Source organism: Erythrolamprus reginae, chromosome 1, assembly GCF_031021105.1.
Source record: "Erythrolamprus reginae isolate rEryReg1 chromosome 1, rEryReg1.hap1, whole genome shotgun sequence".
Taxonomy (NCBI): Eukaryota; Metazoa; Chordata; class Lepidosauria; order Squamata; family Dipsadidae; genus Erythrolamprus; species Erythrolamprus reginae.
Genome location: NC_091950.1, coordinates 71,840,612 through 71,853,626, shown reverse-complemented (window position 1 = coordinate 71,853,626; position 13,015 = coordinate 71,840,612). Strand labels below are relative to the sequence as shown.

General features: G+C 40.5%; 1 protein-coding gene across 1 annotated transcript in view; it reads left to right on the top strand.

Moving 5' to 3' along the window:
- Positions 1-11,237, top strand: part of BRMS1L (BRMS1 like transcriptional repressor) — a 40,564-nt gene extending 29,327 nt beyond the window's left edge. Inside the window, exons 7-10 of the mRNA XM_070755449.1 lie at positions 2,041-2,105; positions 4,561-4,600; positions 6,077-6,203; positions 8,505-11,237. Coding sequence (XP_070611550.1) covers positions 2,041-2,105; positions 4,561-4,600; positions 6,077-6,203; positions 8,505-8,628 — 356 coding nt within the window. The 3' untranslated portion in view covers positions 8,629-11,237. The remainder of the gene's footprint in view (positions 1-2,040; positions 2,106-4,560; positions 4,601-6,076; positions 6,204-8,504) is intronic.
- The last annotated feature ends 1,778 nt before the right edge of the window (positions 11,238-13,015 follow it).

Sequence of the window (13,015 nt, the reverse complement as noted above, 5' to 3'; positions counted from 1 at the left end):
CCGATCCTTCCCTGAAGTTCAGGAATTCCTCAAGGGCATAGCCAACCTCAGACCTTCCAAGGTCCACAGGTATCCATCCTGGGATTTGCCACGGGTTCTCCATTCCCTCACGCAGGCACCATACGAACCCCTAAAATCGGCGTCCCTCAGGTACCTATCCTTTAAGGTAGCTTTCCTGGTGGCTATTACCTCTGCCCGACGCATTTCGGAGCTGGCTGCCCTCTCAATCAGGCAGGACCTTTGTCAATTCCATCAAGACAAGGTAGTCTTGCGACTGGACCCCACCTTCTTACCCAAGGTCAGTTCCATGTTCCACAGATCTCAGGATATTGTCCTACCTTCCTTCTGCCTCCAACGAGATCATCCCTTGGCAATTAGATGGCACACCCTGGATCTCATCAGAGCGCTGAGGATCTATATCCAACGCACAGGACCCTTTCGGAGGTCAGAAGCACTTTTCGTAGCCTATCATCCCAGAGTCATGGGGGCCAAAGTGTCTTCAACAGTAATAGGCCGTTGGATCAGAGGGACTATATCTAAGGCCTATGAGTCGGCTTCCCTCTCAGTTCCAAGGAACATCACAGCGCATTCCACCAGGAGCGCAGCCACCTCGGCCGCTTGGGCGACTCAAGCCCCGTTGGAGGAGGTCTGCAAAGCAGCCACTTGGGCCTCGCCAAATTCCTTCATCAGGCACTACAAGATTGATTCTTACGCTTCGGCGGACGCTGCCTTCGGCAGAAGGGTACTCCAATCCGTTATCTCACACGATAGCAATCTAATCCCACCCTAGGGACCATCTATTGGGTATGTCCCATGTGACTGCTGGACCCGCTCCTTCAGTACGGAGAATAGGCGTTGATTGCTTACCTGAACGCCTCTTCTCGTACGGTGAGCGGGTACAGCAGTCACTTCCCGCCCTTGTATGTGTCTTCTTCACCTTTCTATAATCCTTTTTCCTCTAACAATGAGAGTTGAACACTACAGAGCTTCACAACTGAGCCTAGTCTATGGATTCGCGAATTCTGGGGAAGGGGCGGATCCGGCAAGCTTTTTTAATACTAGGCTCAGTTCCACCGGATTGGACATGAGCAACCCATGTGACTGCTGTACCCGCTCACCGTACGAGAAGAGGCGTTCAGGTAAGCAATCAACGCCTATTCTGTTACAATCAAGAATGTTTATAAACTCAACCTTTTTTTTTGCCTTTGATGCCTTCGAATCATTGTTGACTTTTGATGCCTGCAAGGATATTTGGCAAGATCTCAGACCATTTTGCCGTTCGGTTATTTCTAGGCATAGAGAGTGATTGTAACAAGGTCACCCAGCTGACTTGCGGACTAGAACTCATACACTATTTATTTAATTTGCCTTCTATGCCACCCAATCCTGAAGGACTTGGGCGGCATAGAAACTACTAGTTTGCTACTTTACCCACCACACAAAATTAGCTCTCATTTTTATAACTTAACTACTGAATGTAGCCGGTTCACTTACCTTGTTAACTTATTCGTCACCTTTCCTAAAATGTGTGAGGAAACATAGGATGGTAGTTTGAAGATTATGACAAAATCATGAGTGTTATATTTTAATAGAGCCGAAGGATAAATTTGATCACTGTAGTGACTATATGTCTAGTGTGAACAATATAGTATGATAATATTAACCCCTCTAAATATTGTCATCCTTAGAGTAATAAAGAGATTGGTGCTGATATCTTGTTATGAACACATCTATCCCGGATTTTTTTTCACTGGTTTTCGGACTTTTATATTTCGGACTTTTATATTTATGTGTGGATCAGATTTCTTTTCAGATTTTCCCCCCTTCCAGCTTGAACAGATATACTACTATATGCTATACAATGAAAAGCATCTTTTTAAATATAAATCTCAGTGCTTGAAAATAAGCATAGGAAAATAATTTATGAATTTATAGAAAGTAAGTTGATTCCTGGCTTGATTTACTTGGTGGGGATGACACACAGATTTTTTAAAAATATGATCCATTTTGGAAAAAGTACAACCTCCTTAACATATGAACGCCCCTATATTGTGTATATGTTACAAGATCTTGATATTCTTGAAGACTGGACAACAATAAGGAAGGTATGTACATTTTTAAGTGATTAATTTTAAAATACTTACAAGTAGTCATATGTACATTTTTAGAGTATGCAAAAAAAAGAAGAAGAGATGATCCTGTAATTATTTTGTAGGAAGAGAAATATATGATGATGTCCTATTGATTGGATTGCTCCTAGAGAATATCCGTAATTCAGTTACAGCTATAGTGTTTGTTTATTTTAGAAAATTTATATTGCCGCCTATTCGCCCATGGTGACTCAGAATTCCAAGGCATGGCCTTCCTCAAAGTTCCAATTTATTGGCAGAGCCATCTGGGAGAAACCTGAATCGGAAATCCCAGAGCGTCTACCTCCCAGTGCCTTTTCAAGGTTCTGGACCTCAACCCATGTCCATCTGGCTCCCCATGCCCATACCCACCGATAACCACAATCCAGCAGCTGTCAACATTGGGGCTGTAATTATCTAGCCGCCTGGGCCGACACCCATCTGGTGGCAATGATTCTCCTTGCTGCCTAAAATAACCCACCGGTTATCACATGGTTGACAGGATTGATCAGCTGGGTGATGCAGGTATGATGGGGAACGCCCTGGCTGTTTGGCGCCATCAGATTTTAGGTCAGCAAGCTGCTGGCTCACTTGTCACTTGCCCAGGCCGCGGCTCGATATCCTGTCTGTCCCTTTTTTTATATCAGCGACCTTCCCAGCAGAGCCAACTTCCGCCCCGAGTCTTCAGAGAGGGGCGGCATACAAATCTAATAAATTGAAATTGAATTGAATTCCTGTCTATCCTCTGCAGTTGTTCCCTTCTTCCCTCTGCAGCAACCTTTTGGGCATGGTTGATTTCCTAACCGCTCTCTGCAACCATCCCCCTTTTCCTATTGCAGCACATCGAGTACTACATGTTAGTACTATGTACAGTACATAACTGGTTGGGTTTGGCGATATATAAACAAGCTAACAATGTATGCTTAAATATATTAACACACTGTAGCTTTAAGAGTTTCTTGCGGATTGCCATAAAAGGGAGTCAGAAGTGTGATTCTCTCTCTCTGCTATTTCTGTTATGTTCTCTGTGACTGCTGTAGTAGAAACCCTGTGTTAAATGCTAGTTTATGTATTTGTAAGCTGAGCAAGTAAGACTCATAGTATTGTATATATATTGACTGATTTAACTATATATGACTAGGACTGTTTTTGACTAAGATATTTGCCAAAGTAAATAATATTTTCTAGACTTAATGTATCTGGTTTGTCTGAACCATTACTCATATCTCTGGGCTGTCAGCTGGATATCTGCTAGAATTCCATGTTTCCTCTGTGTATGTGTATCTTTGACAATTCAGAGATCACTCTGCTCACTCCTTAACACTACATAAACAATGCCGATCAGTTTCCGGTCACAATTCAAAGTGTTGGTTATGACCTATAAAGCCCTTCATGGCACCGGACCAGATTATCTCTGGGACTGCCTTCTGCCGCATGAATCCCAGCGACTGATTAGGTCCCACAGAGTGGGCCTTCTCCGGGTCCCGTCAACTAAACAATGTTGTTTGGCGGGACCCAGCGGAAGAGCCTTCTCTGTGGCGGCCCCGACCCTATGGAACCAACTCCCCAGAGATCAGAATTGCCCCCACCCTCCTCGCCTTTTGTAAACTCCTTAAAACCCACCTCTGCCGTCAGGCATGGGGGAACTGAGATATTCTTTCCCCCTTGGCCTCTACAATTTATGCATGGTATGTCTGTATGTATGTTTGGTTTTATAATAAGGGTTTTTTAGTTGTTTTATTATTGGATTGTTACATGCTGTTTTTATCATTGTTGTTAGCCGCCCCGAGTCCACGGAGAGGGGCGGCATACAAATCCAATAAATAAATAAATGAATATCCAGACAACGCTTTCATGTCAAAATGCTTCGAGTTCCAAATTCAACAAGTTTTGAAGCAGTTGAATACCGAAGTACCACTGTTTTTGAAATGAAAAAGAAAGTAATTATCCAGTGTAATCACCCACTTTCATTCGGTCTTCTGTTGCAGAAGCATTTCAGGTTCTCCTATCTTGTCCGTGTATGGTTTATTCCAGTAGCCCACTTTTCATCAGATTGTCCTGGTTCTCCAAAATCTGGTGCAGACCTTGTTAACCTGGGGGATATCTGAGCTGCCATGACTTTCTTGGGTCATGTCACCCATATCCTGAAGTTGACAAGGTTGGGAAAGTCTTTGCCCAAGGTTCTCTACTGGTAAGATGAGTACCAACGGAGATTCAAGCCCTGCATCTCTCACATCAAAGGCCAGTACTCTAATCACTATGCTATCCAATTGCAATATACACACTTATTCAGAATAATTTGCCTATGTGTCCATATATTTTTGTTTACAGGAGTTGTCATTCTTCAGAATGAAATTTCTTTAGAAAATAGCTTGCTTAAAAAAAAGACTTTTTAAAAAACAATGAAATCTTTTTTTCTTTTTAATTTCAGGCAATGGCTACGTTGGGACCACATAGAGGGAAAGCAGAACGTAAGGCAACTTGCTTTACTCTTTTGCAGTTAATTCAGTTAATGCAGTAATTAGAGTAGCAAATTACAGCTACCATGTCCTACTCCACTGCTGCTGAAAAGCAGAGGCATTTTGACCATGAATTCACTGATGATGCAGGCAATTCCCCTTTTTTCTGCTGTTATCTTCTGTTCTTGTTGTTAGTTGCAAAGTCGTGTCCGACCCATCACGACCCCATGGACAATGTTCCTCCAGGCCTTCCTGTCCTCTATCATTCCCTGGAGTCCATTCAAACTCACGCCTCCTGCTTCAGTGACTCCATCCAGCCACCTTATTCTCCGTCAGTCCCTTCTTCTTTTGCCCTCGATCTTTCCCAGCATTAGGCTCTTCCTCAGTGGGTCCTTTTTTCTGATTTGTTGGCCAAAGTATTTGAGTTTCATCTTCAGGATCTGGCCTTCTAAAGAGCAGTCAGGGTCGATCCCTTTAGACCTGACCGGTTTAATCCCCTTGCCAGTCCAAGGGACTCGCTGGAGTCTTCTTGAGCACTATACTTCAGAGGCCTCAATTCTTTGGTGTTTAGCCTTCCTTATGGTCCATCTTTCACAGCCATACATTGTAACTGGGGAAATCAGAGTCTTGACTATACACACTTTTGTTGGCAGTGTGATGTCTCTGCTTTGTAGTATGCTGTCTAGATTTGCCATAGGTTTCCTCCACAGGATCAAGCATCTTTTAATTTCTTGGCTGCAGTCCCCATCTGCAGTGATTTTGGAGCCCAGGAAAATAAAATCTCTCACTACCTCCATTTCTTCCCTATTTATTTGCCATGAATTGAGAGGGCCAGATGCCATGGTCTTAGTTTTCTTAATGTTGAGTTACGAGCCAACTTTTGCACTCTCTTCCTTTACCTGCATCAAGAGGCTCTTTAGTTTATCTTCATTTTCTGCCATTAAAATGACTTGTCTGCATATCTGAGGTGGCTGATATTTCTCCTGCAGAGTACCAATATCTGCAATGGCTTCCTTCCCACTATGTTTCCCACCCTAAAAGTTAGCCTGCAGTTCCTGGCAACTGGCTGAATGTAAGGTTTAAATATAAAGACAATAAAGGGAAACTGATTCATGCCCTTGATGATTTGAGGACAAATTTTGTTATTTTGGAAAGTTGAGAAAAGCTGATGTGAACCAGGTCAAATCAATCCATAAATGTGTTTATAAAAAATAAATAAATCTGTTTAAACGTTGTTATAGTATGAATAAAACTTAGCCAGCAATAGACAAAGTTTAGATCCCCAGCGAACTATTAACATAGCCAATTCAAGAAAATTTATTCTTATGGATGCATTTTCAGCAAGACTCTACAATCTATTTCTGCTTAAGGGCGGAAGGTGAAATCACTCATGCATGTATGAACAGGATGTAAAATAGAGAGAAATTGGTTAATTTCTTAAAGCAACTGTTACATTTCATCTGCATTGTCTATACTGCCTCTTTCCAGCACCTGTCAAGTTGGAAAAACACCTACACAGCACACGATCTGAGGAAGGAAAACTCTACTATAATGGGGAATGGTATGGGCGTGGACAGGCAATATGTATTGATAGAAAAGATGAATGCCCTACAAGGTATGACTTTTTAAAATAAATTGAATACAGTTCAAAGATTTCCTTCTCCTCACTTAATGTATTAAGTGATTTAGGCATATGTAGCTAATTTGGACATAAAACTTGTGCAACTATTGAAGGGTGAGAGTTTATAGCAGAGTATCAGCCAGAGCACAATAGCAGTAGCATTTAGGCTTATATAGAATAGAATAGAATTTTTATTGGCCAAGTGTGATTGGACACACAAGGAATTTGTCTTGGTGCATATGCTCTCAACGTACATAAAATAAAATATACATTTGTCAAGAATCATGTGATACAACACTTAATGATTGTCATAGGGGTCAAATATACCGCTGCATAGAGGTTTGCAACATTCTCTGGGTGGATTACAATGAAGAAGCATTTGCATATTGCTCCCAAATCTGGATCCTCATTTTACTGACTTTGGAAGAACGGAAGGCTGAGTCAGCCTTGAGCCGTATCAGGATTAAAGTCCAGTTAGAGTTAGCCGCAATATTGCATTTTAACCACTGTGACATCCGGGCTCTTGATAGAATATAGAATATGGAAAACTTGTAGCTCGATGCCTTTTTTCTATTTCCACTTCAACATTTTTTTCCTGTTTTATTTTCCAATTCAGCTGTTTATAATGGGAATACTCTTCATGCGATGTACCGTAGCCCTTGTGTTAGCTTTCAAAGAACTATAGTTGTAAGCCTTACATATTTCTTTTGAAGCTGTTATGCCAGATGCAGTATACAGTGGTGCCTCTACTTAAGAACTTAATTCGTTCCATGACCAGGTTCTTAAGAAGAAAAGTTTGTAAGTAGAAGCAATTTTTCCCATAGGAATCAATGTAAAAGCAAATAATGCGTGCAAACCCTTTAAGAAAGAAATAAAAGTTCGGAATTTGGGTGGGGAGGAGGAGGACAATTGCTGCCGAAGGAAGATGGTGAGGTGAAGGAGAATAAAAAAAAAATCAAAACTTTAAGGCTTAAAAAAAAAAAAGAAGGACTCTGAAGCGAGGAGCAGGAGCATGCACCTCCCATACACCCGGCATGAGGCTGCCTCCCATACAGTGCACCAGAGAGGGAAACCAAGGCAGGCAAGAGGGGGAACCTCCTGCTCCTTTAACCGAAAGGTGGCTGCTGCTGCTACCTACTTCCTCTTCCTTCCCATGCTGAAGGGCTTCCCTCTTCTCTCGCTCGCTTGCTTTGTAGCTGGCACCTTTCCTTCACTGTGGTGACTCCTCGGTTTGGCTGAAGCCAAGTTGATTCGCCCAGGGCAAAGCCCCCCTTTTGTCTTTCTGCGCCCAGACTCTCCAGGTGATAACCTCGCACCGGGTGTGTGGGAGGCAGCGCGAGGGAGTCACCATAGCGAAGTGGTTTATTCCCTCTTCAAGCGCCCAAAGAAAGGAAAACGCTCCATTCGCTCTGGGCTGCCCAGAGCGAAGGGAGCATTTCTTTTCTCTGGGCACTGGCAGAGGTTTATTCCCTCTCCAAGCACCCAGAGAAAAGAAAATGCTTTGTTCACTCTGGGCTGCCAAAGCCTCCTTAAGCGCCACCGAAAGGCTCCTCTGGCAGCCCAGAAAAGCCCGAGATGGCCGGGTTTAAAGGGGGGAATGGCAGGAAACTGCCCAGGCCTTCGTGCCCCTCTCAAATTTTCTGGGTAATTTTTCCGAGCTTGGGTTCTTAATTAGAAAATGGTTCTTAAGGAGAGGCAAAAAAATCTTGAGCACCTGGTTCTTATCTAGAAAAGTTCTTAAGTAGAGGTGTTCTTAGGTAGAAGTACCACTATACTTCAAGATCTGCATAAAGTATGTCTTCCTCCAATGTACATATCTCTGTCCCTTTTTATGTGTGCCCCAAGGAAAAAGAAATACAGATGAAATGAAATAAGCATTCCCAGTTTTGCTCTGTTTTTCCTTATTGGGCCACTGTTTTGTAAATAAAATTATTATACTTTTGTTATTGTGGAATTTCTATAAATAGGCAACAAACAGATAATTTTTGAGGATATAAATGTTCCCCATTTACTTAGTCTCTTATTGTACCTAGTCATATATCCATACATGTTTTTTCTTGGCAAAGGAAAGCTGTTTAAAAAGTGAATTATTTCCAAACCAATGCAGTACTATTGAATATTCTTTTAGCATTGTAATATTCTGTTAATTTTCTTTCATTTTCCAAGGCATTTGCTACTATACTTTAAAGTTTTATTACCGGTAATTATAGTCCTGTTTATCAATTGCCACGCAGGTTGGAGTAATATTGCAGTTGTATAAGGACACTAATTTCTCTTTTCCGGCTTCCCTTTCAGTGCTATAATTACAACAATTAACCATGATGAAGTGTGGTTTAAGAGGTCTGATGGAAGCAAATCCAAACTATATATTTCACAGCTACAAAAAGGAAAATATTCTATCAGACATAATCACAACTGACTATTAAACTAACCAGAACAGTGTTAGCCTGCTTGAAGTGTCATAAGATGGAAAATGTATTTACTGTATGCTCTCATCTGTCTTTGTGGCCGTATCTGTGTATTTTTAGTAGTACAAGTAATCTTCATGCAGATGTTTTAGAATAGGTAACATTTTATCATGTTGAACATGACGTTTTGCCTCTAATTTGGGTTCAATGCGTGTCACAGAAAACAGCTTTGGATTGCCTGGAATTCGTGGTTAAGACTGCAGTCCTGTAAAGCTTTGTGCATGCATGAGCTAGAATTGTGCATACAGGTGCAAGGCACTTTTATTTATATATTTTTCCTGCAACAGCTTGTATGACAGTCAACAAGCCAATTTTGAAGTTGCTTAATTGCAGAGGTGGTGGAATTAAAAAAGGATGCGTGGAACTATTCTTTCTGGATATTGCATCTTCATGTGGATCTGTGACTTCCAGATGTTGCTGAACTACAACTCCCAGCATCCCTTTCCATTGGTCCTATGAGCAAGAGCTGCTGGGCGTCTCCACCTCTGATACTGACCCCTCTCTTTTTACAGTTATACCCTAAAAACCAGCTGTATAAAATTGACAATAGTAGTGTTATCTAAAATCATGTAATTGTGAAGTCCATTGCTGACCAGCATTCACTTTTTTAGCAGTCTTGCTTGTCTTGCAAATATAGATTACCTTTTGCAGGCATTGCATGGATATATTCCGGTAGCGAACTATTTTTTAAATTAATTGAAAACAACAAAAAAGTGGGTTCTCAAAGGGTTTGCCTATTTATGCTACTTTATTTGTGTTACCAGTCTCTTTGTGATAACAGAAATAAAATGTAGCCATAAATACATTGCTTCAAAGCAATGACACTGTATCCTGACCTGTAGTATTAAATGGTCTTTTTCTTCAAGTTAAAAGTGCCAATTCAATAAATGATGAAATAATAACAAAATGTATTGCTGCATCTACTGCATATTGTCCTATAATAAAATGTATCTATAGTTAAGCACAGTGTAACCTTTCAAAATTGTATATTGGGTAAAAAAATATGTGATGTTTGCTGCTTGAAAATTCTAGAAAGGTTTGAATTTGTAAAATTTAATATGGAAATAAGATCTTCTAGCTTTACATGTTTGAAGCAATAGAAGAGGGTATTGTGGGTGTTGGAAGAAGACATTATTTGGTGGTTTCTGTGCACTTTAAATCCAATAAGATGAAGTTTCAGGAGAGGGACTTTGTCTGATGGAAATAACTGCCAAAAGTGTTTAAAGATTGGTGCTAAATCTGACTGATAATAGGCAGCCTCAGTCTTTCTTATAGTCTTGACTGGAGGTCCAGTGGATAAATTAATAATAGCCTCAGCAAACGTTGTAATGGCAAGAATGGGGAGCTCTATAAAGAAAACTGAAACTTCTTTTACAGTGGAAATGTGAACGCAGTCATTCCTGGAAGATGTAAATACGGTACCAGAATCAGCCACTCAGCTGCAGGAAAGCATTTTTATGTTTCTTTTTTTAAGTGTTAAAAAGTATTGGGGGGAATGTTGTTAAATCTCAATTCTGTGGGCTTGATTTAGTAAAAGTAAAGGTTCCTCTCACACATACGTGCTAGTTCCCGACTCTAGGGGGCAGTGCTCATCTCTGTTTCTAAGCCGAAGAGCCAGCACTGTCTGATGACGATTCCGTGGTCATGTAGCTGGCACGACTAAACGCCAAATGTGCATGGGATGCTGTTACCTTTCCACCAAAGGTGGTCCCTATTTTTCTACTTGCATTTTTACATGCTTTAGAACTGCTAGGTTTGCAGACGTTTGGAGCAAGTAACGGGAGCTCACTCCGTTATGCAGCACTAGGGATTCGAACCGCTGAACTGCTGGCCTTTCTGATTGGAGAAGCTCAGTGTCTTAGCCACTGAGCCCCTGAATTCCTTGATTCTAGCAACTCTCATTTCAAGTCCTTACCATGCAAACTTTTGGCAATCAGAAGAATATCACCTTCCTTCATCAGAAAGTGCCTGTCACTATTCAGAAATGGCTTTCTGTGTCTTGGAATGTATTTTGTTTCTGGCATGAAGGATCAGCAACATCTGTTTTTGTACAGATCCGTAGGCTGGAAACACATCTGTCTCATTTTGTCTGCAATGTGTTAAAAACTCTTTGTGTTCCAAAGTAGGCTACAAGCATAGGGAATTGTGGAGGACTAGCCACTTGCTTAAAATTGTTGGTTACCTGCGTCATGTTTGCTTGCTTCTGTTAGTTAACAGTTGCCAATTAACAAATTATGACCTCTCCTGTTTGTCAGTTTACTTTGTTACCGTTTCTAAGCCTCAAAACAACAAAACTGCTTTCAACCTCTTTATGAAAATGTATTTGCTGATGTTGGAAAAGAGTTTGACCATTGCCAAAAGTCTGCAGAAAACTAACCCAGAGGAGTAATCTTACTCATATTAGCCAAGCGTATATAAAGTATTAATGACAGGTTGCCTTTGACAACCCCTCTGTATGTACACAGTTTGATAAAGCTTTTTTTGTAATGATGAAATACTTGTCTTTTTTAACCTAGTGTATAAATAAAATAACTCATCATGGATCATCCAGATAATTAAATCTATTGTCTGTGTGGTTTCTATTCTGTAAAAATGGAACTGAATCCAAGAATCATGAAAGTAGTGTCTTAAACTTATGCCACACAGTGTGGCGAAGCTAATCTGCTGGGTATGTCAACACTTGTGTCTGTCACTGGTAAACTTTTTTGTTTTAATCTGTCTCTGAATGAGCCTAATTGTAGAAAACCATTTGGAATCCCACAATAACAACAGTGGGATTTTGAAAGCAAACTTGAGGATGCTTTGAATTTTGTTTTAATGACTGGATACTGGCCCAAGATCATACAGTGGCTTAAAGCAGGATTAAAACTCACACTCTCCTAGTTTCTAGATTAAGTGTGCCCCTAAATTACAGAAGTTTTAAAAGTATGCAATTCCTTCCTCTGGGTAAAGCTTTAAGCTCTTCTATCTTCCATGTAGGCTATTCCATCTGATCCTATAAGAAGCCCCTTGCATCAGACATTTTAAAAGGGCCTTGGTTCCTAATTAGCCCTTTCCAGATTGCAAGTGAAAGTTATATGCGTGTAGCAAAATAGTGTGTAGCAAAAAGTAAGCAAAACAAAAAATCCCCCACACTCATAGTAAGGGGCGTACATAAGTGCACTGGAGTGCCTTTCGTCCCCTGTCCAATTGTCTCTCCTTCTTTCACCTTTCTTATATATTCTGTTCTTTTCATATATCCTCTCCTCTAAGTTCACTTTCACCCTCTTTTATATTATCACATGTCTATTTTTCTTCCTATGTATTTGTATATTGGACAAATGAATAAATAAATGAATAAATAAATAAAGCCGGGATGGCGCAGCAGGTAGAGTGCTGTACTGCAGGCCACTGAAGCTGACTAGATCTTTAGGTCAGCGGTTTTAAATATCATCATCGGCTCAAGGTTGACTCAGCCTTCCATCCTTCCGAGGTGGGTAAAATGACCCGGATTATGGGGGCTATATGCAGGCTCTATTAAAAAGTGCTATTGCTAGTATGTTGTAAGTCGCCCTGAGTCTAAGGAGAAGGGTGGCATAAAAATTGAATGAATAAATAAATAAATGAGGAAAACTCAATCACAAGTTTCAGTTCCGCATGACAAATAATCTACCGGGTCTCAAATTTCATTTTGGGTCACAGACCCGAGCAAAATAGCAGGCTTAAATGAATTAACTGCCAGGATAGCTCCTTGTGGTAGTGTGACAATTACTACAGTTATTAGTATAGAAGTGTGTAACGAGTGACAGTTCCTCTTGAGATTTGTTGGAGTGAACAGGTTGGACCCTTCCTGACACACACACTCAAGACCAAATTGGATCTGAGTTGAGGCAAGATACAATACCCTGTGCGTATCTTAAAAATATAAGTGGCATGCTGATCAATACTTGAGAAAAAACTATAAAGTATGCAGTAGGAACTTCTTTCAGATAAACACTGATTCCTTGAGCTCAAATACTTTTGATGTTATTACTTCTAAGGAACTATAAAAGGTATACACTTCCATAGTTACATACTTCTATTCTTTTACTGCCATGGGGATAATCCATGAAATGATTATAGGACAATCTTTTAACTGTTTTATAAGTTCACTGGTTAAAACTAGGGGTTAATATTATTGTTATTAAGTCTTTGGCAGATTAACCACTATATCTCCTTCCCCTTATTTATGTATATCTTCAGTTACCAAGCTAGTTCTATTTATCTCTTGTTTATCTCTTAAGTTTACCTTCAGAATCAATAACTATCTGCTTAAGCTAGTTTGTTAAGCTCGTTGCCAGCTCTTTCTAACCACAATGG